The sequence below is a fragment of the Nematostella vectensis genome, chromosome 9 (genome assembly GCF_932526225.1).
Source record: "Nematostella vectensis chromosome 9, jaNemVect1.1, whole genome shotgun sequence".
Lineage (NCBI taxonomy): Eukaryota > Metazoa > Cnidaria > Anthozoa > Actiniaria > Edwardsiidae > Nematostella > Nematostella vectensis.
The window spans coordinates 16,407,094-16,433,580 of record NC_064042.1 but is presented as its reverse complement, the minus strand read 5'-3'; the positions used below and the strand labels follow the sequence as shown (position 1 = coordinate 16,433,580).

At 40.1% G+C, this 26,487-nt stretch overlaps 1 protein-coding gene and 1 long non-coding RNA gene across 6 annotated transcripts; both read left to right on the top strand.

Moving 5' to 3' along the window:
• The first annotated feature begins 11 nt into the window (after window positions 1-11).
• Window positions 12-26,487, top strand: LOC5502700 (histone acetyltransferase KAT7). Of its 5 annotated transcripts, none has more exons than XM_048732679.1 (15): window positions 12-148; window positions 316-478; window positions 2,099-2,257; window positions 8,962-9,074; window positions 15,916-16,488; window positions 17,270-17,380; window positions 18,319-18,579; window positions 20,034-20,213; window positions 20,331-20,420; window positions 22,077-22,217; window positions 23,561-23,654; window positions 24,049-24,195; window positions 24,362-24,468; window positions 25,482-25,609; window positions 25,862-26,487. In XM_048732679.1, the coding sequence occupies exons 1-14, from the start codon at window positions 134-136 to the stop codon at window positions 25,590-25,592; spliced, it is 2,265 nt and encodes a 754-aa protein (XP_048588636.1). In that variant the 5' UTR covers window positions 12-133; the 3' UTR covers window positions 25,593-25,609; window positions 25,862-26,487. The 5 variants fall into 5 exon arrangements, 4 of the variants coding, with proteins under 4 accessions (XP_048588636.1, XP_048588635.1, XP_048588637.1 ...); XM_048732678.1 differs by having other exon boundaries at window positions 25,646-26,487; XR_007313749.1 differs by lacking the exon at window positions 25,862-26,487 and having other exon boundaries at window positions 24,049-24,215; window positions 25,482-25,525.
• Window positions 22,224-23,437, top strand: LOC125572296. The gene is made up of 2 exons (XR_007313751.1): window positions 22,224-23,145; window positions 23,314-23,437. It is a non-coding gene; the product is annotated as an uncharacterized LOC125572296 (long non-coding RNA).

Genomic DNA, 26,487 nt, shown 5'->3' with positions numbered 1-26,487 from the left:
GCCGAAACTGACTCATTTTGACCAATCGAATTTCGCGTTATTTTCTTTGATTGAGCTTTTTTGGCGCTTAAAAACCAAAATGGCGGACAAATAAAGATAATCCGAACAATTGATCGATTGTGCGCCTGCTAATATGCGAAAGAGAAAGGTATGGGTAAAGTCATGGGATGTATCGTTATGCAAAGACTTGTAGTGTCCATTCTTGGTAGATCTAAAGGACTATTAAGCTTACTTAGCTTATAAATAGATTAATCATACTACTAAGTTACTTAAGACCAAGCTTACATCTCGTTGCACTTGTTTCTCATACTGTAGCGTTCTCAAAGAGAAGGTTCCGGCGACTCTGATTTTGAGGTCGATATAGAAACTTTTTCAGACAACAACGATTCGGACAGCGTTCCTTCAAGATCGAGTTCTCCGAGGAAGGGCGATCACTTGAAGTCCAGTAGGCCTCGTCGCGTCACCTTCCGTAAAAAAGGTAAGCTTATAAAGTTTTCAGAACAACCTCACTCAGTATTACCACGGGAATTAGGATACTTTGTCAGCGATTTCTTTATGAAATAAACAAAAATGAATCCCCAATTGCGTTATATATTGAACTCAGCGAATAAAATATTTCTATCCTTATAATCCAAAATGTCTCCTGCCTTCTGAGTTAGCGAAATCCTTTTTTGTTGCCTCTTGTTATATTTCTTTTTCTCTTGTCTAAAAACCCTGGCGTTCGTTGTTTTCAAGTCTCGAAACATTTGAACGGTACTGAGTAACCATAGCCTCTAGTGTTTGTGACAAGCCCGAGCCCTCTCCGAACCTATCGTCGTATTTAGGTTCTTTATAAAATAAGAAGGAAGTGAAACAACGCTCGATTCCATTGTTCAAAAACCTGCCTAGTTATGGCCAATGTAGTGATGTTGGTATGAGACATGATTGATTGACAGCTCACCCTTGTACTTATCTTGCCGCTGACACACTGAGTTCAATATTAAACATAAATTGGGGATTCATTTTTGTTTATTTTATAAAGAAATTGCTGACAAAGTATCCTTATTCCTGTGGTATTACCACTAAGTACAAATGTTCTTGCTTTTCTATGGCCTATAATTAAATTAGCTAGAGCTGAATCATAAGCAGACACGCTAGAATGCAAGCAGTCAATGACTTGCTGGTAGCAGGCCTTCTGATATTTCGCGAAATCCACGAAATCCACAAAAGGCTGTGAAATCCCAAGTAATTTGCTAAAATGTTGAAAAAAGTCCCTAAAAACATGGGGAATTTGCCAACCACAGGTATCCTAGGCTTACAACGAGTGTAGGTTTATTACAGAGTTTGTATGAGCAAACAAATCTCGTTGAAATAAATATGCTGATTTGAAAATAAAACAGTAGCTTGACGCTGCTACTCAAACCTGCCATTATTTGCCATACTAAGCTGTTTAAGCCGCTGCAAATTTTTCCCGTCACCTTCTGTATATAAAATAGACAAGGTTGCAAACTCTGACAACCACCAAATTCCAAAGCGGTCAACAAATCTACCGATCTTTTCGAAATTCAGACTCGCACGACAAAATAAACCTCGCAGAGTTATAGAACACATATTTATCTTTCCAGCCATGCCTTTTAATTGGCTACTCGTCCCTGTTTTGCTGTTTGAGTGGCAAGGATCTTTCTTTTGAATTTGAAAAAAATTCATGATAGCAACACTAGATGGGCCATTCGAGGATAAAAAGACAATACACGCCATGCCAAATTCTATTAGCCGGGATGGGGTCTTCTCATAGCAACACCTATGTGGTATTTGTCACTCAAAGTGTTATCACAGAACGTCTGATATTCTACACTATAGATACGTCGGCAAAATAGTAAAAAAAAAAGATTTTAAATACAAAATTAACCACCAAATTTTTTTTAAGTTATACTCAGCACATTGGGTTATTGAAGACCCTAGTTAAAAGTTATTAATTATTTTTTAAACAAATGTATACTTTTATTAATTTGCAAGTAAATAAGGAATTACTCTGCATATCATTTGTTTTATAAAGACCATTTGTTTTCATATCCAATAGACAAAGCATAAAGTTAGTTATCTTATTATTTTCACTTAGGGAGACGGCAGTCTAGCCGTCTAAGTGGTTCTGAGACTAAATGTGGAAGCGGTAGTAATCTGGAGGCACAGCCGGAGTGTTGTATCTGCTACGGCACAGAAGATGATGAAAACAGTGACATCGAAGAGATGATCAAATGTGCTGAATGCTTGAAACCCAGTATGTATAACACTATTCACACTAAGGTGTGTTCCTCAATTCTCTTTTAGTGCAATGTTACAGTATATGAGTTGATTTGAAATTATGCTTAGCAAAGATAGCAGCATTTTGTCCAAAAAATCAAATGTGAAATGTCTAATTTACTGAAAAATTGTAATTGCTCATTTTTCTAAAACCTTCTGAGGCGTGGGACAATTCAACTGTCATGGAGGATACAGGTTGATGAAATAAACATTTGACATTTCGTTTTTTTTTTTTGCTCAGTTATCAAACATGGACATATTGTGCAATCAACATAATTCATGATTTTTGTCACATAATGTGTAGGGCATATTGTAAAGTGCAGTCAAAATTTGGAAATAGTGTGTCCCATTTTTTCAGAATAATGCGATAAAATGTGTGGTGCAGTGATAGTGCAGCGATAGTGTGGTAGTAATTAAAAAATTTTGGAGGCAAAATAATGTTATAAGTTGCAATGGGAAATATGCTTTTATTGATCATTGTACTAATAACATGTGATGTGCTTTGTTGAAAGTATAGCCCGTGGGCCAGAACGTGAAACCCTCCCCCCCTCAGATATTTGGGGAGACATATATCATCTGAACGCCCTTTCCATACTGATTCAAAAAATATATGATTACGCTTCAAAAAGCTATGGGTGTGGCTGTACAACGTGGTTGTTTATTCCAGTTAAAAACCACAGGGAACCCACGTCTGAATTTTTTAAAAATAATTGTTTAACTGAAATTAGATTTAGAAAAGTTAACAAAACATTACATTCTTGCATCTAGAGGTCCATTTTATTTTATTTAGTAAAATATCTGCTAAAAAAGAGCCTGGGTAGGTTTTTGGGTTACCACAGGGCACCCACACTCTCAAATTTGGAAAATAATTAAATCAGCTTTGGAATTTGAAAAAAAACATGAAATGTTGTGTACTTATCTTTTTCAATCTATTCTGTTTAAAGGAGTTATATGGACGATAGGAATATAGAATATATATAAAAATCCGTGTGGTGGAATTTTATCCCAAAAACTATACTTTTTTTCACTGTTATAGAAAGCTACTTGAATACATGTTAAAAGCATTTCTGAATTTTTACTTAGCAGCAATTTTTTGTCAAGGCAGCTGGCACTAAAACCCTTTATATACTTGTTCAGCGGAAAGTTGGACTGAGCAAAGAGTTTCACCACCCTAAAAGTTTGTAGGTTCAAACTCTCTCTGAAACGCATGGACACGCTTGTTAAGCCTGCCATCACCACAATAGCAGATGGATTATATAGGATGGATTATATAGGATGGATTATATAGGATGGATTATATAGGATGGATTATATAGGATGGATTATATAGGATGGATTATATAGGATGGATTATATATTTTTCCCGTACAACCAGTCAATGCCTGTAGAATCCAGCAAGGCCTTTCATTTGGAACTCAGAGTCAGATTTTTCTTTTTTATATACATGAAAGCCATGTAACTGATTACAGGTTCTGGTTTGTTTAGGCTATTTATTTTCTTGCTTAAAGCCAATTTCTACACAATAATTATTATATGTTATTTGAAAAAAAAAAACTAAAACGAACCATGAAAAAACATAAACCAGCAAAAATTTAGGGGATAAGGCTAAAGTCCTTCCAGTAACTCCTCTGAGCATTGTTAAACACGCATGCGCGCTATAAAAGGAAGGAACCCTTGTTTCCTCCAAAAAATCTGTCAATCAAATCAGTTGAGTCGAGACTTCAAAGCGTGCGGACGTGTCTCACGGGGCTCCCGACAAACCAGAAAATGAGTCGAGCTACAGTGCAAGTAAGTAAAAATTTGGTCTATTTGTTATCAGAAACGTATTAAATGCAACAGTATCTGTAGCATAAAAAGTACAATGTTTTACAGCAGAAAATACATATCTCAATCGTAAATAGAAATTATTTTCTACCCCTTTAAAACAAGAGATAAAGTTTCCCCGTTCGGACTTAGGCATGTTTGCGGCTTTCTTTCGTCAATAAATCCTCAAAATTGTCGAAAAAAGTGTAACGAGTAGGTCCTTCTCTCTTTCTTATTTCGATCTCTTACGGGTGTTAGATAACCGGCGATGTGAATGTAAAGAAACAAGCGCACAACTTCATTTGTGTCGCTCCTTCGCTCGTATTTCGCTTCTAAGTCCAAGGAGAAGTTTTTGCTTTTTGGCATGGGAGTTGTACATTTATCAAAGGCTTATCCGCTTATGAAGTGCTTTACTCAATCTTTACCCAAGTTGCATCGATTTTCTCGTTTGGTATTCATAATAACCATTCCGCTTCTCAGTGAAAAAATGGCATCCAAATGGTTTTGTTAGGCAATGAATAAAATGTTCTAAAGATAGAATAAGCTAATGCCAGTTAAAACATTGATTGTTGCACTTAGATCATATGTCACTTTGCCTTTGACCTATTTACATTTCAATTACAGACCTATCCAAGTGCGCAAAGTTTGGAGCCCAAGTTCCGAGCTTGCATCTCCTCAAACCACTTCTCCTACTACTACCAGCTCTCCACTACCAGTATAATGTTAATATTTGTTTATTGTAAATACCTGGATTTAGGCATGATCAAGTGTGCTTTACATGCACCGACTAATCTATGCAGTTTACAATAGAAACACAATAGAAAAGAATGTATGTAACCACTGTACCTGAAGATTTCCCCCAAATATACTGTAATCCAGAGTAAATAAAATAATGAAAACTACTTGTTGTTTGAGTTGATTAGGCAGCATGCCTATAGTCATCCTAACATTGTTATCATATATGAACAACACTGATGACAGTGGCAGTCTCAAGGAGGAAGTAAGATGTGAAGTGTAGGCTAATCCAGATTATGAGAGCAATGGGGATGTTAGTTTGTATTTTCAAGGATGCATCAAATCATCTTGATTTTATTATCTGCATTTTCCTTATATTACATGGAACTCCCAATTCCAAGCAGGGAAGTTAGGGGTATGGGGCCCTGTTCCATTTTCTCAAAATATAGACATCAGAAAACCCTTGTTATATAGATTGTTTATTGTTTCATCTTTTGTATATGTTTTCACAATGATGGAAAAATAAACTGCATGGTTAGGAAAATTGCCTTTGTTATTGAATAGTTACACAAAATAGTAGTATACGTAAGATGTGTCATGAACTACAGAAATAACACACCAATTTAGTATATTTGATGTGTACATAAACCGAGATGTGTTGTAATGCATTATGATGAATAGTATTTTGTAGAGATAAGATACGCATTTTAGGAACCTGGGCATATGGAGAGGGGCTATTATTTGATAGTAGGTCCTAACATGGCTTGCTGTCTATTTCAGATTTAGGTTTCTGGAGCACATAGCCATGAATTGTCAAGGGGGTGTGCCCTGACATAGATATCATGCAAAAATTTATGTCTAATAAAGATATATACACACATCCTGCTAAAGACATGTATATGCAAAGCTACTGTATAAAACACAACAAGTGTAGTAAAACAAATGTAGTATTGCTTGTTTAAGTGAATATGAGCTGAATGCTCCCCCCCCTAAATCCTACACAGGACACTAGAACATTGTTGGGGTGAGGTGTGGGCGATGATTCAAAGATTCAAAATTTGAAGTTGTATATCATCCTTTATGCCTATGCCAAATATCTCCATATCATATCAGGGCTGCCTCACAAACATTAGCATACTGTCTCTGTGATCAGTTGATTCAAGGCCATGAAGCATCATTCTGAACAGTATAGACAATGTAATAATTCTATTGTAGTCGCTATTTATATAAGCTTACATGACAAAATTATGAAGAGAGATACACAAACATCTGACCTAATTTTGACATAGTATTTTACCACACTTCCAGATGACATAGTTGGTGAGTTTATCCACTTCATGGAGTCACCGCAAACACATTGCATCTGCATGCTGGCAGAGTGGCCCTGTCAACAAAATGCAATGCTTTGCGGGTCAATACAAAGACTACAAAACGAACACTTCCCTTTCGTTTTTTTTTAAATAGAATAGACTTAGTGAATAGATAAATTCATCGGACTGGCTTCCTGGGATTTAATCGAAAGCTATTTAAAAGGAATGTAGGGTTGAGTTGCTTGAAAGAAGGGAGGAATCCAGCATGAATAAGTATACATATCAGTTGTTGATTACTCAAGGTTCGTGAATAGTGCTTCTAGCAAATCGGATTTCTGTGTAGTTGAGGTTTCCTTTGATGAACCAAGACAGGATTTGCAATCTTTTTGTTGATCCTTAATTCTCTTAAGTCGACCTTCGTCTCCTATAGAAAGCTCTATGTTGAATAGGGTGCTTCGGTCTCAAAAAGGATTTCGCCACCACTGCAAATGGCCATTGCACTGCTTATGACTCAAAGACCGACTGTTCTTTTGGTTGAATATGCTATCCACAATAACAAACTCAGTGAAGGCTCGGAGGAAGGAAAAGAGTGAGCCTGGAGCAAAAAGGACTGATTGACACTGGAAAAATGGCGCGAATTTCAAAAGCAGCCTCCGTTCACAACAAAAAAAAAAACGAAAAATGCCGTATTATTATAGCATGTCGAAGACAAAAAATACTATACATGCAACAGAAACCACATTAATTATTAAATTAGAGCTTTGTTGACTAATAAAAAGTAAATTTTCTTATGCTTTATTCGAGCTGTCTTTCTCCCCTTTGATAACGCTACCAGCCGCCAGGTTGGATACTGATTAGTATGCAAAAAAGGGGGCGGAGCGATCCCTTTCATACCGCGCGTTACGGGGTCTGTATACAGGCTAGCTTTTGGCTTGGGCTGTACCACATGATGTTTGACCAGATTATGGGACGCTGGCACTGCGGTATGATCAAAACCCAAATCCTGGCATTGAGCTCCAGGGTTTTTCAGAAGTCGTGTATTTATTTAGGATCCTGGTATCCAACACAGTTATGAAGTTCTTTTTGTCTGTGTTCTTTTATTATTTTCGGATAAGGGACGCTAAACAGAGATCCAATCGTTCACTACATTCTAAAAATCCAAAACCAGCGGACACAGAAGAACCAAACTTGACAGAACCTACTGGTAGCTACAACCCACAGTGCCAGTATCTACATGGGATATGGTAATAAATGCCAGTGTCTACATGGGATATGGTAATAAATGCCAGTGTCTACATGGGATATGGTAATAAATGCCAGTGTCTACATGGGATATGGTAATAAATGCCAGTGTCTACATGGGATATGGTAATAAATGCCAGTGTCTACATGGGATATGGTAATAAATGCCAGTGTCTACATGGGATATGGTAATAAATGCCAGTGTCTACATGGGATATGGTAATAAATGCCAGTGTCTACATGGGATATGGTAATAAATGCCAGTGTCTACATGGGATATGGTAATAAATGCCAGTGTCTACATGGGATATGGTAATAAATGCCAGTGTCTACATGGGATATGGTAATAAATGCCAGTGTCTACATGGGATATGGTAATAAATGCCAGTGTCTACATGGGATATGGTAATAAATGCCAGTGTCTACATGGGATATGGTAATAAATGCCAGTGTCTACATGGGATATGGTAATAAATGCCAGTGTCTACATGGGATATGGTAATAAATGCCAGTGTCTACATGGGATATGGTAATAAATGCCAGTGTCTACATGGGATATGGTAATAAATGCCAGTGTCTACGTGGGATATGGTAATAAAAGCCAGTGTCTACATGGGATATGGTAATAAATGCCAGTGTCTACATGGGATATGGTAATAAATGCCAGTGTCTACATGGGATATGGCAATAAATGCCAGTGTCTACATGGGATATGGTAATAAAAGCCAGTGTCTACATGGGATATGGTAATAAAAGCCAGTGTCTACATGGGATATGGTAATAAATGCCAGTGTCTACATGGGATATGGTAATAAATGCCAGTGTCTACATGTGATATGGTAATAAATGCCAGTGTCTACATGGGATATGGTAATAAATGCCAGTGTCTACATGGGATATGGTAATAAAAGCCAGTGTCTACATGGGATATGGTAATAAATGCCTTGCTCTGTTGTGCCTTTCTTGGAATGCAATGCAGCTCAATGGTGATTCCACATACCACATTCCACATACAGCATTATTTTCCAAATTTGAGACTATGGGTACCCTGTGGTACCTCAGAAACCTTTCCTGGCTCTTTTCTTTGGCAGATTTTCCCCATAACTAAATAAAATGGACATTTCGATGCAAGAATTTAATGTTTGGTTAACTTTTTGTAAATTTTAGTTCAGTCATACAATTTTTTTCAAAACATACCAACGTGGGTACCCTGTGTTTTTTTACTGGAATAAACAACGGCCACACCCAGAGCTTTTGTCACTATGGAAAGGGCTTTCAGATGATATATGTCTACCAAAATCTGCAAGGGGGGTGGGGGGGTCACTTTCTGGCCCACGGACTAGTTAAACATATTCCATATTTAGATAAAATCTACCAACATCCTTCATAAGAATCTCCAACATAGAAGGGAAGCAATATTCAGCTAAAATCTCACCAATATCCCCATTTTTCAAGCACAGCTCATTTTGTATTAATTTGAAGCCCCACATGTTGGTTACATCCTTGACATGAGATTCCTATAACTTGTATCCTATCATCTGTCATCCATCTTGCCTAGATCTGAAGTAAGCCACAATGTGTTGTCTTGTAGGTCATCCATCTTGCCTTGACCTTGGTGACAATGTTGCTGACATCATCAAGCACTATCCCTGGCAGTGCAATGACTGCAAGACCTGTCATCTGTGCGACACAGGCGAGGTTCAGGTCGAATATCTTGTATTATGAACTTTATAACACTTAATTTTTGCAATGTCAAGATTTCGCGATTTTGAGATGGCAATATTTCGCGACAATTTATTTTTGCTATTTCGCTTTTTGCATAAACCAGGTCACTTTATTTTCAAGATTATGCGATTTTTGGACAATAAAATAAAGCAAAACAAGTGGAAATAAAATATGCTTTGTAATAAAAGGTGTTTACTTCAAAAATTCGGTTGTTTTTTTACAATAAAGCTCTACAAAATCAAATCTACCGAGTGAAAAAACTACAACGTAAGACAACGAGGAGCCCTATCCTCGGGGGGCCCATAAGATAAATAAGGGGCCACAGGGGGCCCAAAACAAATAATATTATAACATCTCCCTTCTCAACAAAGTGTTAGGTTAAGTGTTCAATAAATGTTCTTAACAATGTTCAATAAGTCTTTGTGGTTTTTTGATAACCCTGCCAGATGCTGTGCTCATCGGTGTCGTCTCGTGTTGCCTCTCAGAAGACTTTGGTGGTGTAGGCGATGCTGTCACATTATTGCTTAACTGTGTGGGGTTGTTGGTACTTTCTGGTGGTAGTTGAGGAATGGCTGGTATAACAAAAGGACTTGTGCTCATCGATTGATCATTAGGTGTTGAAATGATTTGTCGTCGATTTCTCCTGAAGACACGCCCACGCTCATCTCCTAATAAGTACGATCGGTGCAATACTTCTGCTTTCCTCCACTCAGCCTCCCGGTTTGGACGGATACGCACCTTATCTCCAACTTGTAAAGGAGGGAGATCATGACTATGACTATCATAATACTTTTTTGAAACACTCTGACGATGTTTCAATGTCTTCACAACTTGATTTGGGTCAACAGGCTGAGGCAGTAGCAAACGTCGATGAGTCGGTAGTTGGGTACGTGTTCTCCTACTCATTAGCAGCTGAGCTGGAGACACACCTAAGTCATCAAAGGGTGTATTCCTGTATTTGAGTAATCCTTCAAAAGGATCTTTGTTGTCAGCAGCCGCTTTCTTTAAAATCCGTTTTGCGGTCTGAACTGCTTTCTCGGCAGCTCCATTTGATTGTGGATACTCTGGAGAGCTTGTGGTGTGACGGAAACCCCACTCATCTGCAAACTTTTTGAACTCATGTGAACTATTAAAAAGGTTTCTAGTGTTACTGTACTGGGAGCCATTGTCGCTCAGAACTTCCACCGGGATCCCAAACCTTGCAAAAATCTTCTTTAAGTTATTGATAACACAATTAGCAGTGGTTTGGCGTAACAACTCAATCTCAAAGTACTTTGAATACAAATCGGTAACAAGCAAATAGGAATGTCCGGCATATTCAAAGATGTCAGTACTGATCACTTGCCAAGGCAATCCAGGAACCTCACGTGGTAGTAGGGTCTCTCTTGGCTGTTGGTTTCGGAAGGCATTACATATGGAGCAGGAACTAATCTTGTCTTTGATCTGTGCAGTCATTGAGGGCCAGAAAACATATTCTCTTGCAAAACTGAGACTTTTGTTCTCACCCATGTGTGCGCCATGAATTTCTTCTAGCACCTCTGCCCTCAACGATCTCGGGACAATGATTCTGTCTGCTTTGAATAACAAACCATCTTCTACGCTAAGTTCCTCTCTAAAACTCCAGTATTCTCTCGCTAGCTCATCAAGTTGATGTTTTTCTGCTGGCCAACCTTTAACGACATATTCCATGACCACTTGAGAGGTAACATCGCAGTTTGATGCTTCCTTGAATTTTTGCAAAGTGCTTGAATCTACACCAAGACTGTCAATTAAGTTGATTCCAATCATCTCTTCTGGTTCACTAACTGGTTTAGTGTCACTAACTGGGGCTCTGCTTAAGCAATCTGAGATGAATTGTTTCTTTCCTGGCACATAACGAACATCAAGGTCATACTTTGTCAGCTTTAACAACATCCTCTGCAATCTCGGTGGTGCTTCATTCAAGGGCTTTTTGAAGATGGCTTCTAGTGGTTTGTGGTCGGTTTCAACTACAACACGACGTCCATAAACATAAGTATGGAACTTTTCAGTTCCCCAGACAATTGCCAGAAGCTCTCGCTCGATGTTGGCATACCTTGTCTCAGCAGGTGATAGTGTTTTTGAGCCAAATGCTACAGGTCTTTCGTCCTGCAGAATCACAGCACCTAATCCCGTGCCACTTGCATCAACATTAAGCACTGTCTCTTTGGTGTTGTCAAAATAGGCTAAAACTGGCGCTGAGGTAATGACTGCTTTGAGCTTGTCAAATGCATGCTGTTGAGGTGTCTCCCATACGAATGCGGTATCATTCCTTGTTAGCTGCGAGATAGGGCCCTGGAGATCAGCTTTATGTTCAATAAATTTATCCAGATAGTTTACAGTTCCTAGGAAACGTAGTATGCCATCTTTATCAGTCGGGGCAGGCATCTCGTTGATAGCTCTTACCTTTTCAGGATCAGGCTTTAAACCGTCTGCAGTAAATAGGTGTCCAACGTAGCTGACTTCAGGAACTCGAAGTTTGGCTTTACGTGGATTGAACTTTAGACCTATCTCACGGCTCCTCTTCAATACTGCAATCATCTTGTGATCTAGCTCACATTGATTTCCACCATGTATCAAAAAGTCGTCAACGATTATTTCTACTGGTACTCCTGCGAAGAGTCGGTCCATCTCTCGTTGGTAAATCTCGGGCGCGGAACTTATGCCGAATGGGAGCCGCAGGAATCTGTATCGACCCCAGGGGGTATTGAAAGTCAGGAGCTTCGAGCTTTCTTCGTCTACTGGTAGTTGCCAAAAACCGCTGCATGCATCCAACGTTGAGAATATTTCAGCACCGGTGAGTTTGTTGGCAACCTGTTCCACTGTGGCCATCGGATAATGGGGTCTCTTGAGGGCTCTATTGAGGTCACGTGGGTCTATACATATTCTGATGTTGTCTTTGGTTGGTGGGCTTTTCTTTTCTTTGCCTTTTCGTTTATCGATTACTAACATCGAAGAGACCCAAGGGGTATGTTCTTCTTCTTTAACAATGATCCCATCTTCTTCCATCTCTCTCAGCTTCTGTTGAGTTGGGTCTAACATGGATACTGGGATCTTTCTGGGTGCGTGTATAACTGGAGTTACTGCAGAGTCTACCTCTAGGTGTACTTTGTTGGGTAACATTCCTGGTTTGTTACTGAAGCAATCAAGGTAATCTTTCAGAACAGGGTCACTTGTGAGGGTTGTGGTACTTTTGCTTTGTTCTCTGGACAAGTCGATGTTTGATGTTTGTGCTGATGGTGAATCTAGCAATGTGAGATCCATGAACTGTAGGACTTCAAGATCAAGGCAAGCCTCACAACTTAGTAGTGGGGTGAACTCTCCATCAACTACAAGATATAACAGATCTATCTTTCGATCTTTGTACTGTGTTGGAAGGCGGACACATCCTTTAGGGTAGATGGGCTTAGTCGCAAGCCAGCCCTTCAAAGGCTGGTGTACACGTTTCAACGGCTTGTTGGTGATGCTCTTGTACAAGTTGTAGGGGATGACAGTAGCCTCCGCACCCGTGTCTGCTTTCAGTTTGACCTCTTTTCCTGCTATCATGACTTTTATCAGGCTCTTTTTGGGTTGCTGGTTCTGTAACACGCTTCCGACTTCAATGGATCCAAAGTATGTGTGGGTTTCGTTGCTGTCACTTGAGTCATACTCCTGTTCCACCACATGCACTTCTGGATCTTTTTTCTGTTTGTTTTTACACATCTTTGCAAAATGGCCTGTTTTGCTACAAATCTTGCAATTCCTTTTAAAGGCTGGGCATCGTGTTGGGTGTGCAAATGAATGGCGATATCCACAGAACTTACAAGACGGCTGTTCTTTCTTAACTTGGACTGGTTGCACAGACACTGTTTTACTTGGGACTACTGTCTGTGGAACAAACTTATACTTCTGCAGCTCAGTCGCCTCATAAGTTCTGCAGTAATCATGCGCGGTTTGTAGGGTAAGGTCTGGCTTTTTCAACAACTCCCCTCGCAATTCATCGCTGGTTACTCCCCCCACAATACGGTCTCGTATCAATGAATCTCTAAGTGCTCCAAAGTCACAGTTTAATGAAAGCCGTTTTAGCTCACTAACAAAGTTGTCAATTCGTTCACCCTCCTTTTGGTTTCTAAGATTGAAGAGCAGTCGCTCATAAATGACATTCTTAGCTCCTCGACAAAGTTCATGGAACTTTCGGCACACATCACCATAAGATTCATTACTCTCGCCTGCAGTATACACAAAGTGGCTATACTCTTCAATTGCACTCGGTCCAGCACAGTTAAGTAACAAATTAACTTTTAACTTATCTCCCTTGTCGTCCTTTCCTTTTGCAACCAAGTAAATTTCGAACTGCATTAGGAACTTTCTCCAATTTTCTGATGCATTCGCATCCAACACCAAAGGTCCCGGAGCTCGATGATACATTTCCCCACTTTCGGCCATCGTTTCCTTGTTTTGTCGACTTTTCTTTAACAATTAATATTCTCCAGTGGTTAACCACTTCTGACACCATGTAATAAAAGGTGTTTACTTCAAAAATTCGGTTGTTTTTTTACAATAAAGCTCTACAAAATCAAATCTACCGAGTGAAAAAACTACAACGTAAGACAACGAGGAGCCCTATCCTCGGGGGGCCCATAAGATAAATAAGGGGCCACAGGGGGCCCAAAACAAATAATATTATAACATGCTTTAATCATCAAAACTGCATCAAACTGTTACGCTGAATTTAGTTCCACAAAAATCATAAATGAAGTCAAGGTCACTGGCCCGACAAAAATAAAGTGACTCGAAATTGGGATGCGCGAAAATTGAGTAATTACACGAAAAGCCTTTGGCTAAAAAATATTACCCAATTGATAAGCTTTATTGAAACGCATTGTCTATTTAGTCCTCTTGTACATATAGTGCCGTAAGGAGCTCAGGACATACTTAAGGTCGCTCGCGCGTTAATCGACAGATCACAAACAAGGGGCGTTATCAATCATATACTTTGCACAGAACCGTCAACGTTTATGCGATTGCTCTAGATTTTTTACTAAAGACCACCCAATGTATGGAGAGTGCACACAATTAAAAATTGTATCTGTATTAACACGCAATAATGTAGTAGCACATAAAAAGTAAACAACATGTTTTGCACTTATTTGAGACTGACGCAAAATTGAGCGTTAGCTTTTTGATGACACTACCAGAATCAGTTCAGTATGTGGTGATACAGCCTCTGGGAAAGTTAGAAAAAAATCTGTGGAAGAGAAAAAAAGATAGATATATATTTAGAATTATGACCCGAAAAATTGAAGGCGAAGTTCAGTCCGTCCCAAAAGCGTCTATGTTAGCCTTTACTACCCTAGTTTTTTTTACAAATACAACCGCCAATTGTGTACGATAACTCATGTCAAATTTGGTTTTGCTATGTTCAATAGAAAGAAAGTTGCAACATTTTGAATAACACTACCATTTTAGAACATCTTTGCGCAAAACTGACAAAAACACATTTTTCACAATATTTCAATAATCAACCGTGGAATTTTAGAGATATAAGGAGGACTATTTTCAGGGTTGCATCGAGGTTCACCTTTGAATCGAACCTGCTTTTTCATCCCCTCTATATGTGAATGAGTAGCTCAGAGTATGAAAAGCTTTGACTTCCAGGAAAACTAATCCCAAATTCCTTTGTAGTCGTTGTGATTGTTATCACACAATGCGGGCAAGATTCTCTAGGCAAGATACTGGCATCGACACGAACGCAGAAAGCGGAAGACTAAAGCGAAGAATGTTCTTATCTTGTGTTAAATATACTCATGAAATGCAAAAGGAATTCTGTATTGTTTTTGGACGTCAGTGAATGATTAACACAAGTTTCACGAACCTTTACATACAGTACTTCAATTCCACGTGACCTTCGGCTCGAGGTGGTAAAACTGCTTTCATATGACATTGCATAAATGCCAGCATATAGATCTTAGAATTATTTGCCAGGTATTGTTGTAAAACGATAAAGTAATAACTATTAAAAACTTTGAGCCGCATATAGACGATTTTAACGTGATTTAAACAACGATAGAAGAGGTTTCTTAAAATTTTGAAACAATTTGTAGACTTTTTTTATTTTTAGCGCAGCGCTAAAATAGAACCTCGATCTGATGTAGGCTTGGTTGCTTATGGGCCTTTAATACAGATACAATTTTAACTGTGTGCATTCTCCATACATTGAGTTGCCTTTGGTAAAAAATGTAGAACAATCGCATAAACATTGACGGTTCTGTGCGAAGTTTAAAATTGATAATGCGCTCAGATTGTGATTTGTTGATTAATGCGCGAGCGACCTTAAGTATGTCTAACTAAACTCCTTACGGTACTATAGGTACATTAGAGAACTAAACAGACAATGCATTTCAATAAAGCTTATCAATTGGGTAATATTTTTTTAGCCAAAGGCTTTTCTTGTATTTACTCAATTTTCGCGCATCCTAATTTTCGAGTCACTTTATTTTTGATTTTTTTTTTAAATCATGAAATTTGCGAAATTAAAGTGACACACAAATAAAGTGTAAAAGGTAGTTTAACTGTACTATAGTATTCTGTCTTGCCTGTGTATGTAGTTTGCAGGAGTGGGTATATTGTCTTGCCTGTGTATGTAGTTTGCAGAAACATAATCAGTTTCTGAATTTTTTTATAATCAGCCTGAGATTTCACATGATCAGTTTGCCATCAGTCTCTTAATGTCTCTGTAATTTCATTGCATTAAGAAAGTTAATGTTAGGATATCTATCAAGGTTTAAATTTTGAAATACTGTACTTCCATTTCTTTCTACAGAATGAGCTTTTGCTTTGTGATAACTGTGACAGAGGCTATCACATGTCCTGTCTTGACCCCAAACTTACTAAGGCTCCCAAAGGGGCATGGCACTGCGTGCTGTGTTCCACAGGCATACCACCACAGTCACCACTAACAAGCACGATATGCGAAGAGACAACTGAATATCACCCTGAGCAGCATACTCCGCTGCCACCTCCTAGTAAATCTCCCAAGAGATCTAGCCCAAAAAGGAAATCTGGCAAGAGAAAAACGTCTCTAAAATTCTCACACAAGAAGAGACAAAAAGCATGGAAGAGACTACAGAGAGCTGCAACAGACGATCATGACTCAGAAGAATCTACCCCCACATCATCGCCAATCAAGGAAACGCTACCAGGGCAACAGGATGGAAGTGAGGGCCCCCATGTGCGCACACCCTTCAAGCAGTTTTATGTCAAAAGTGCTGTTGTCCAGAAAAGGTGTCCAACTCCTGGCTGTGATGGGCGTGGTCACTTCACTGGACGTTTCGACATGCATCACACTACATCAGGCTGCCCTAAGTACCATAATATGACCCCAGAGGATTGTAAGGTATGAACATATGACCCCAGAGGATTGTAAGGTATGAGCATATGACCTCAGAGGATTGTTAGGTATGAACATATGACCCCAGAGGATTGTAAGGTATGAACATGTGACCCCAGTGGATTATAAGGTACGAACATATGACCCACGAGAATCGTAAGGTATGAACATATGACCCCAGAGGATTGTAAGGTATGAACATATGACCCCAGAGAATTATAAGTTATGAACATATGAATTCAGAGGATTGTAAGGTATAAACATATGAAATTTAGAGGATTGTAAGATATGAACATGTGACCCCAGAGGATTGTAAGGTATGAAAATATGACCCCAGAGGATTGTATTTAGGTATAAGCAAGCTTGAATGCTCCATAATAGTAAAAAAAAGAGAAAGAAAGAGGAACATGGGAGCTAAACAAATTGGTATGAAAAAACATAAAAACCACCCATATTCCAACCCCAAAGAGAAGAAGAGAAACTAACTTTGTTTACCATTGTTTGAACAGCAGATACTGTTTGGCAAACTTTGGGAATGTTTTTTATAGAAGGGAGGGGGGGGGGGCATCTTTCCAGATATTGATACCAATATCAATATCGATACAGTATTTCTATACATTGGAGGAGGAAACCCCTTTTTTAGTGGCATTGTAACTTAATCTCATGAAGAAGTTTAGGCTCTGTGACATTGCTTACATAAGCCTGAAGTATAGGCTCTGTGAAGCAGTTTCTACCAGCAGGAAGCCAGCCCATATAGAGGGATTTTGAAGAGCCATATTTTTCACAGTCGAAACATCTTGAGCGGGAGAGAGATGGCCCAGACAAACCTCCAAAGCCTGTTAGAAAAAATCCTTCTACTCTGACCGATGAGCTTCCAAGAAGAGAGCTCAGGCGGCAGGTACATAAACAGCGATAACATTCTCTCTTTGTATTTTCTGTTGCACTTTGTCTGTTTCCTTATATATATAACAATTTTTTGAATCAGTGATTCAAAAAATTGTTATATATATATATATATATATATAAGCATAAGACAATCACTGCACAGGACCAAAAACACTTGTCTGTTTCCTTGGTTTTTGTTTGTTGTACTGTATGTTTATTCTATGATTTTTTTTTTGTGTGTGCTGTGTGTTTATTCCTTGGTGTGTATGTATGTTAAGTACTTATCTTTTCTTGATTTGTATGTTAAGTACTTATCTTTTCTTGATTTGTTACACTCTGTATGTTTCCCTTGATTTGTTTGTTATGTACTTATCTTTTCTTGATTTGTATGTTAAGTACTTATCTTTTCTTGATTTGTATGTTAAGTACTTATCTTTCCTTGATTTGTTTGTTATGTACTTATCTTTCCTTGATTTGTTTGTTAAGTACTTATCTTTCCTTGATTTGTATGTTAAGTACTTATCTTTTCTTGATTTGTATGTTAAGTACTTATCTTTTCTTGATTTGTTACACTATGTATGTTTCCCTTGATTTGTTTGTTATGTACTTATCTTTCCTTGATTTGTTTGTTAAGTACTTATCTTTCCTTGATTTGTTTGTTATGTACTTATCTTTCCTTGATTTGTTTGTTATGTACTTATCTTTCCTTGATTTGTTTGTTATGTACTTATCTTTCCTTGATTTGTTTGTTAAGTACTTATCTTTCCTTGATCTATTTTTTATGTACTTATCTTTCCTTGATTTGTTTGTTATATGTACTTATCTTTCCTTGATTTGTTTGTTATGTACTTATCTGTCCTTGATTTATTTGTTAAGTACTTATCTTCCCTTGATTTGTTTGTTAAGTACTTACCTTTCCTTTTTTGTGTTACACCCTGTATGTCTCCTTAGGCACAGATTCAAGCAGCACTTGTACAGGATAAGCTTCGTGCAACACTGTCTGGTACCGACACTCCACCACTCCCAGACCGCTCCAAGATGCTGCCATCAGCATTTGTTCCCATTAAGGAGCCTTATCATGTGTACGAGCCTGGGGACCAGGTTCTTCCTCCTGAGGAGCTCAACGAGGAGCCCTTGAAGGGACTAACACCAGAGTACGACCTCAAGCTTTTCAAAGAGGCGTGGGATAAAGCCGCAGAAGCTAACGAGGAGGTAAAAGAGACTGACAGTGGATTCCATTGTTTTTCTTCTATTTGTATTTTAGCTAGATTTATAAGGGGGATGATGCAATAAACGCAGCATTAGACAAAGTTAAATGCTAATGAACCAAATGCATTTATAGAAGCAGAAGGAGGTATCTTTTCCTGCTGGTCAATAAACCCTGTATTTCCACGAGATATTTACCTTTAAAGGGCTGGTTTATAAACCCTCCATTTCCGGGAGGAATAACAAATTCTTGCTCCTGGTCTGGGAACTTCGCCAGGAAGAGGGTTTACGGCAAACTCGCCACCAGTGGCGAGTTGAACATTGGTAGTGGCGAGTTGGTATGTAATATTATACGATGAAATTGAAGTAGCTTGACAAAAAGAAATTAAAGTAGACCAACAAACAAACCTATTCGAGAAGTTTAAAGGCTTTTTCTAATTAGAGAATTGAAAATTCGATAAACCAACAAGAAGTTATAACAGACAAGTGTAGCTAGCGTTCTCGCCCGATAATGAACTCCGAATTAAAATATCTATATATAATGAATCTGAATCTTTCAGCTTCACTGTAGTTGCGATAAGTGGACTATTAGAGCGGCTTTCAGCCGTCGTAATGCAAGATTACCGTGCGAGTTTGTCTGTTCTTTTTTCGATAAACAACAAGAACTTCGAGGAAGCAAAGCGCATCGTGGCGGTATTTGCTCGCTTATATAAATATTCAAACAAGAAGGACCACAAATAAAGAATCATCTATGTTTTAGCTTTAATCCCGCCTCGATGCGCTTTGCCGCCGGAATTTCTTGTTGTTTATCGAAGAAAGAACAGCCAAACTCCGCACAGTATTGCATTGCGTACGGCTAAAAGCTGCTCGCATAATCGCAACTTTCTTTGCTTCAAATGAAAGCTAAGACATACATAATGTTCTATTTGTGGTTCTTGTTGTTTGAAAGTCTATATAAACGAGCTAATACCGCCACGATGCGCTTTGCCGCCTCGAAGTTCTTGTTGTTTATCAAAGAAAGAACAGACAAACTCGCACAGTAATCTTTGCACACGGCTTTAAAGCCGCTCTGTTAGTTCACTTATTGCAACCATAGTGAAGCTGAAAGATTCAGATTTAGTATTGATAAATATTTCAGTGTTGGGTCTATCAATTCGGTGTTTATTATCTAGCGAGAACGCTAACTAAACTTTGTTTATCATAACTTCTTGTTGTTTTATTGAATTTTCAATTCTCAAATTCGAAAAAGGCTTTAAACTTCTCAAATAGGTTTTTGGTTGGTTTACTTTTACTTTTTGTAGACAAGCTACTTTAATTTCATCGAATAATGTGACCAACTTACTCGCCACCACCAATGTTCAACTCGCAACCGGTGGCGAGTTGAACATTTTTGGTGGCGAGTTGGCTATGATGGCGAGTTTGCCAGATACCTTGTCTATTGTCCCTATGTCTATTGTCAGGAAGTGTCTTTGCCCCTGAATGGCAGACCGGTGTGTCGCTGTATTGAGCTTGGAAGTTATGAGATTGACACGTGGTACTCCTCCCCCTATCCTGAAGAGTACCAGAGGCTGAAGAAAATCTACCTTTGCGAGTTTTGCCTGAAGTACATGAAAAGCCCTACCATCCTTCGAAGACACATGGTGAGTAGAAGCTCTAAAAAGCCCCTGGCCTACCATCTACCCATAAAGTTGTTTATGTTTATTTTGCAATAGGCTAAATTACCGCATCTTAAAGCTGTTTGTGTTTATTGCCCACAGGCCAAATGCTCATGGAAGCATCCCCCAGGAGATGAGATTTACAGGAAGGCTGGTCTCTCCATGTTTGAGGTGGACGGAAAAGAGTTCAAGGTATGCTATGTTATGTCACGCTATGTCACACAACAGCGTCACTCTATGTCACACAACAGTGTCACGCTATAGGTAGTTGAGACATGTCCCTCACAACAGTGTCACGCTATGTCACACACAATAGTGTCACGTCATGTCCCACACAGCAGTGTCAAGCTGTCCCTCACAACATTGTCACGCTGTAGGTACAATGATGAAGAAGAACTGAAGCTCTGATACTACGCCAGTTTTCTGTTGAAACCTAAGAGTTTAGATGTTTTAAAAGTTTAAAGGAGGTCACGCTAACTCGGGAAGACGGGAAGCCTGTGTACTATTTTTCAAAATAGCCAATCAGAGACGTCCATTATACGAGAGTATCTGATATGTTGTGGTCCGGAGTTATGCTTCGAAGCTTTGCGTGGCTGAACAAATTAATTACACTTCCCTCTACCTGCGAATTTTACCGGTTATTCTTCCAAGGTTGTGACTGTGACTGTGACTGTGACTAGGAATAAGCAGAGACCACCAGTAGCAAAGATATTCGAGATAAAGAGGAGATAAGAGAGAGATAGAAAAAAGCAATACTCGAACGGAGAGAATTTTGGATGGGAAGTAAAACAGAGAGAATTTTGATAATTTATTTACGGCACTTTTCCCCCTTCTCAGAGATTGATCCGGGCTATCCGTTTCGGAAGGCTAGAGAAGGCGTGACGCCCCTCCTTTAATGAATTTTATCTAGCCTGTAAACTGCCTTGCATGACGTATGGTTTCGTAGACTATGAAACCTTATGCACATAAATGCTCATCTCAGTAGTTTATTTCGTATTAGCTACCATACCACATTGGGTACTGTGAATACCACATTGGGTACTGTGAATACCACATTGGGGACTGAATACCACATTGGGGACTGTGAATACCACATTGGGGACTGTGAATACCACATTGGGGACTGAATACCACATTGGGGACTGTGAATACCACATTGGGGACTGTGAATACCACATTGCGTACTGTGAATACCACATTGGGGACTGTGAATACCGCATTGGGGACTGTGAATACCACATTGCGTACTGTGAATACCACATTGGGTACTGTGAATACCACATTGGGTACTGTGAATACCACATTGGGGACTGTGAATACCACATTGGGGACTGTGAATACCACATTGCGTACTGTGAATACCACATTGGGTACTGTGAATACCACATTGGGGACTGTGAATACCGCATTGGGGACTGTGAATACCGCATTGGGGACTGTGAATACCACACTCGGTACTGTGAATACCACATTGGGTACTGTGAATACCACATTGGGGACTGTAAATACCACATTGGGGACTGTGAATACCACATTGGGGACTGTGAATATAGAACGTTAAGACGGAGGTCCCGTCTGTCATCGCACATCATTAACCTGTCATTAACCTGCTGGCCCGTGGTACCATCTTCAGTGACAATGCTTACACACTAACTCACTCATGATTGTAAACTGCGTGGAGCAGTCCGTGCGCTATACAAATGACAAACATATCATTTTTTTTCCATAATGCATAAATAATGCATGGAAAAAGTAATTTTTTAAAACTGATTAGTATTTTGAATATTCTCAACAAAATCAAAACAGCATTGGTTTTTCAGACTTTAACTAACTGGTCCCGTCTTTCAGGTATACTGCCAAAACCTTTGCCTGATGGCCAAGCTGTTCCTAGACCACAAGACATTGTATTATGACGTGGAGCCATTCCTTTTCTATGTTATGACCAAGGCAGATAACAGTGGTTGTCACATGATTGGTTACTTTTCCAAGGTGTGTATTATGACGTAGAGCCTAGAGTCGGCAGCTCGGCAGCAGCAGCTGCCGAGTAATAGGCGAATTCCCCGAGGTGGTAAAAGGCGAATTCCCCGAAGTGGTAATATGCGAATTCCCCGAGGTGGTAATAGGCTAATTCCCCGAAGTGGTAATAGGCGAATTCCCCGAGGTGCATTATCGACACATAGTAGCAGCTGCCAAGAAATGGGTGAATTCCCCGACGTGGGTGATCAGCATATAGTAGTAGCTGCCTAGTAATAGGCTAATTCCCCAAGGTGGGTGATCGGCATATAGTAGCAGCTGCCAAGTAGTTGGCTCATTCCCGAGGTGGGTGATCGGCATATAGTAGTAGCTGCCTAGTAATAGGTGAATTCCCCGAGGTGGGTGATCGGCATATAGTAGTAGCTGCCAAGTAATAGGCGAATTCCCTGAGGTTCATCATCGGCATATAGTTGTAGCTGCCTAGTAATAGGTGAATTCTCCGAGGTGGGTGATCGGCATATAGTAGTAGCTGCCAAGTGATAGACTAAATACCCGAGGTGGGTGATCGGCATATAGTAGTAGCTGCTAAGTAATAGGCGAATTCCCCGAGGTGGGTGATCGGCATTTAGTAGTAGCTGCTAAGTAATAGGCTAATTCCCCGAGGTGGGCGATCGGCATATAGTAGAAGCTTCCAAGTAATAGGCGAATTCCCCGAGGTGGGCGATCGGCATATAGTAGTAGCTGGCAGACTGCATTACTGGCACACCTATAGATGAGGCTGATTTGTAGGCTTTAAGAACCCTTCTTATACAAGAAATCTTGTGCTATAAGGAAAAGGAATAATTACCATTAAGCATTGCCGTTATCGTCTTCCTCCCGAGAAGTAAAAGTTTTAAACCACGCTTTTTTATGCAGCTCACACAGGGTGAGGTTTCATAGGGAGGTACAAGATGCATAATTAAAGGGGGCAGCTCACACAGGGTGAGGTTTCGTAGGGAGGTACAAGATGCATAACTAAAGGGTGCAGCTCACACAGGGTGAGGTTTCGTAGGGAGGTACAAGATGCATAACTAAAGGGTGCAGCTCACACAGGGTGAGGTTTCGTAGGGAGGTACAAGATGCATAATTAAAGGGGGCAGCTCACACAGGGTGAGGTTTCGTAGGGAGGTACAAGATGCATAATTAAAGGGTGCAGCTCACACAGGGTGAGGTTTCGTAGGGAGGTACAAGATGCATAATTAAAGGGGGCAGCTCACACAGGGTGAGGTTTCGTAGGGAGGTACAAGATGCATAATTAAAGGGTAGAATGTTGTTATGGATCTCTGTACACATCCCGACATCTGTTCATTACCTTACAGGAGAAGAAGTCTTTCCTGAATTATAACGTGTCCTGCATTCTCACTCTCCCCCCGTACATGAAGCAAGGCTACGGGAAGATGCTCATTGACTTCAGTAAGTGAATCCTGACGGTTAGATTTTTACCCAAGCCCACAATATATGCGATCTCACTCTTGGTTTTTAGTAGACAGTTATAATAAGCCGTTCATTGTACTAGCAAACAAGATCTTAAAAATATCAATAATATTTTGTACTTGATTTTTGTGTCTTTATGTAGTCTGGATGAAATTCTAAGCTATCCGGGCTAGTAGTTCATATGTCTACTACAAACGAAGATCAAGGTCGCATGCTGTGAGCTTGGGATAACTGGGATGATACGGGCTTTGTTAGTAGGTTTTTATTATATTTTTTTTATTTCTAGTGTTGTGGTTGTTTGGCTGCCTGTATTTTTGTTTTGTCATTTGTTGTTGTTTTTGAGATTATTCTGATGATGAAGATTTCTTTCAAGGTTATCTGCTGTCTAAGACCGAGTGTAAGGTGGGATCACCGGAGAAGCCTCTCTCTGATCTTGGGCTCATCAGCTACCGAAGTTACTGGAAGAACATTGTCTTAAAGTATTTGCATTGTTATGGATACGATACTATATCCATAAAAGGTACCTTTATCAATAACAAGGTAATTATATTAAGTATTTTTTAAGTTATTTATTTCGCATAAAATTAAACATGACTTATCGCCTATCTGAGCAATGATTGTTCCTTTTTCTGGTCTGATTTAAATGCTTATACGAACTCGTTAACGAAGCGTTTTTGGGGCCATAGACATAAGTCAAGAGACGGCTATCCACCCAAACGACATCGTGAGTACGCTGCAGTACCTTGGGCTTCTAAAGTACTGGAAGGGGAAACACCTCGTCCTACGCTCGCCTGTAAGTATTCACGCTGTATCTGTTAATACCCACTCAACACGCGCACACACCAGACGCCCGTAAGTATTCACGCTATATCTGGTAATAACAACTCAACACGCGCACACGCAAGACGCCCGTAAGTATTCACACTGTATCTGGTAATACCCACTCAACAGGTACACACACAAGACGCCCGTAAATATTCACGCTAAATCTGGTAATACCCACTCAACAGGTACACACACAAGACGCCCGTAAGTATTCACGCTATATCTGGTAATACCCACTCAACAGGTACACACACAAGACGCCCGTAAGTACTCACGCTATATCTGGTAATACCCACTGAACAGGTACACACACAAGACGCCCGTAAGTACTCACGCTATATCTGGTAATACCCACTGAACAGGTACACACACAAGACGCCCGTAAGTACTCATGCTATATCTGGTAATACCCACTCAACACGCGCACACACAAGACGCCCGTAAGTATTCACACTATATCTGGTAATACCCACTGAACAGGTACACACACAAGACGCCCGTAAGTACTCATGCTATATCTGGTAATACCCACTCAACAGGTACACACACAAGTCACCCGTAAGTATTCACACTATATCTGGTAATACCCACTCAACGGGTACACACACAAGACGCCCGTAAGTATTCACACTATATCTGGTAATACCCACTCAACGGGTACACACACAAGACGCCCGTAAGTATTCACACTATATCTGGTAATACCCACTCAACAGGTACACACACAAGACGCCCGTAAGTATTCACACTATATCTGGTAATACCCACTCAACACGCGAACACACAAGACGCCCGTAAGTATTCACACTATATCTAGTAATACCCACTCAACACGCGCACACACAAGACGCCCGTAAGTATTCACACTGTATCTGGTAATACCCACTCAACAGGCGCTTAGGCAAGAATGTTTATGGTTTTCAGAAGATGGATAGCGAAAAATAAGATGTTGGTTGATGCTAATACCCTTGTTCTTGACAGGAACTTTTCGAGGAATTTGCCAAGAGGGTGGCCGCACGTCCCGCTAACTATCAAGAGATCGACCCAACATGTCTACAGTGGAGCCCGCCAGCACTTGATGGAAAACCTTAATGTCACCTACTCTTAGGGTCACACTGCACCCCTCAATGTCACCAACTCTTAGGGTCACACTGCACCCCTCAATGTCACCAACTCTTAGGGTCACACTGCACCCCTCAATGTCACCCACTCTTAGGGTCACACTGCCCCTCTCAATGTCACCCACTCTCAGGGTCACACTGCTCCCCTCAATGTCACCCACTTTTAGGGTCACACTGCACCCCTCAATGTCACCAACTCTTAGGGTCACACTGCTCCCCTCAATGTCACCCACTCTTAGGGTCACACTGCACCCCTCAATGTCACCAACTCTTAGGGTCACACTGCCCCCCTCAATGTCACCCACTCTTAGGGTCACACTGCCCCCCTCAATGGCACCTACTCTTAGGGTCACACTGCTCCCCTCAATGTCACCCACTCTTAGGGTCGCACTGCCCCCCTCAATGTCACCCACTCTTAGGGTCACACTGCCCCTCTCAATGTCACCCACTCTTAGGGTCACACTGCTCCCCTCAATGTCACCCACTCTTAGGGTCGCACTGCCCCCCTCAATGTCACCCACTCTTAGGGTCACACTGCCCCTCTCAATGTCACCCACTCTTCGGGTCGCACTGCCCCCCTCAATGTCACCCTCCTTCGGTTCACACACATCAGTCTACAGTGGACCATAGCTGATGGAAAAGTCTTGTATTATAATCCTTAGCCTTTTTTGGTAACATTGTGTTTTGTACGTGTATCCTGTATCCGAGACCAGTCTTAGGCCGCCAGCTTGATTTAGTACACTTTTGTTTAACACCCTTTATTATAACAACTTGATTGGACAGGAATTGTAATATACAAAAAAGATGTTCAATGGGGCCATGCGTAAACAGGCACTAGGCCCTTGTAGGACTCACCCTCAACTAAA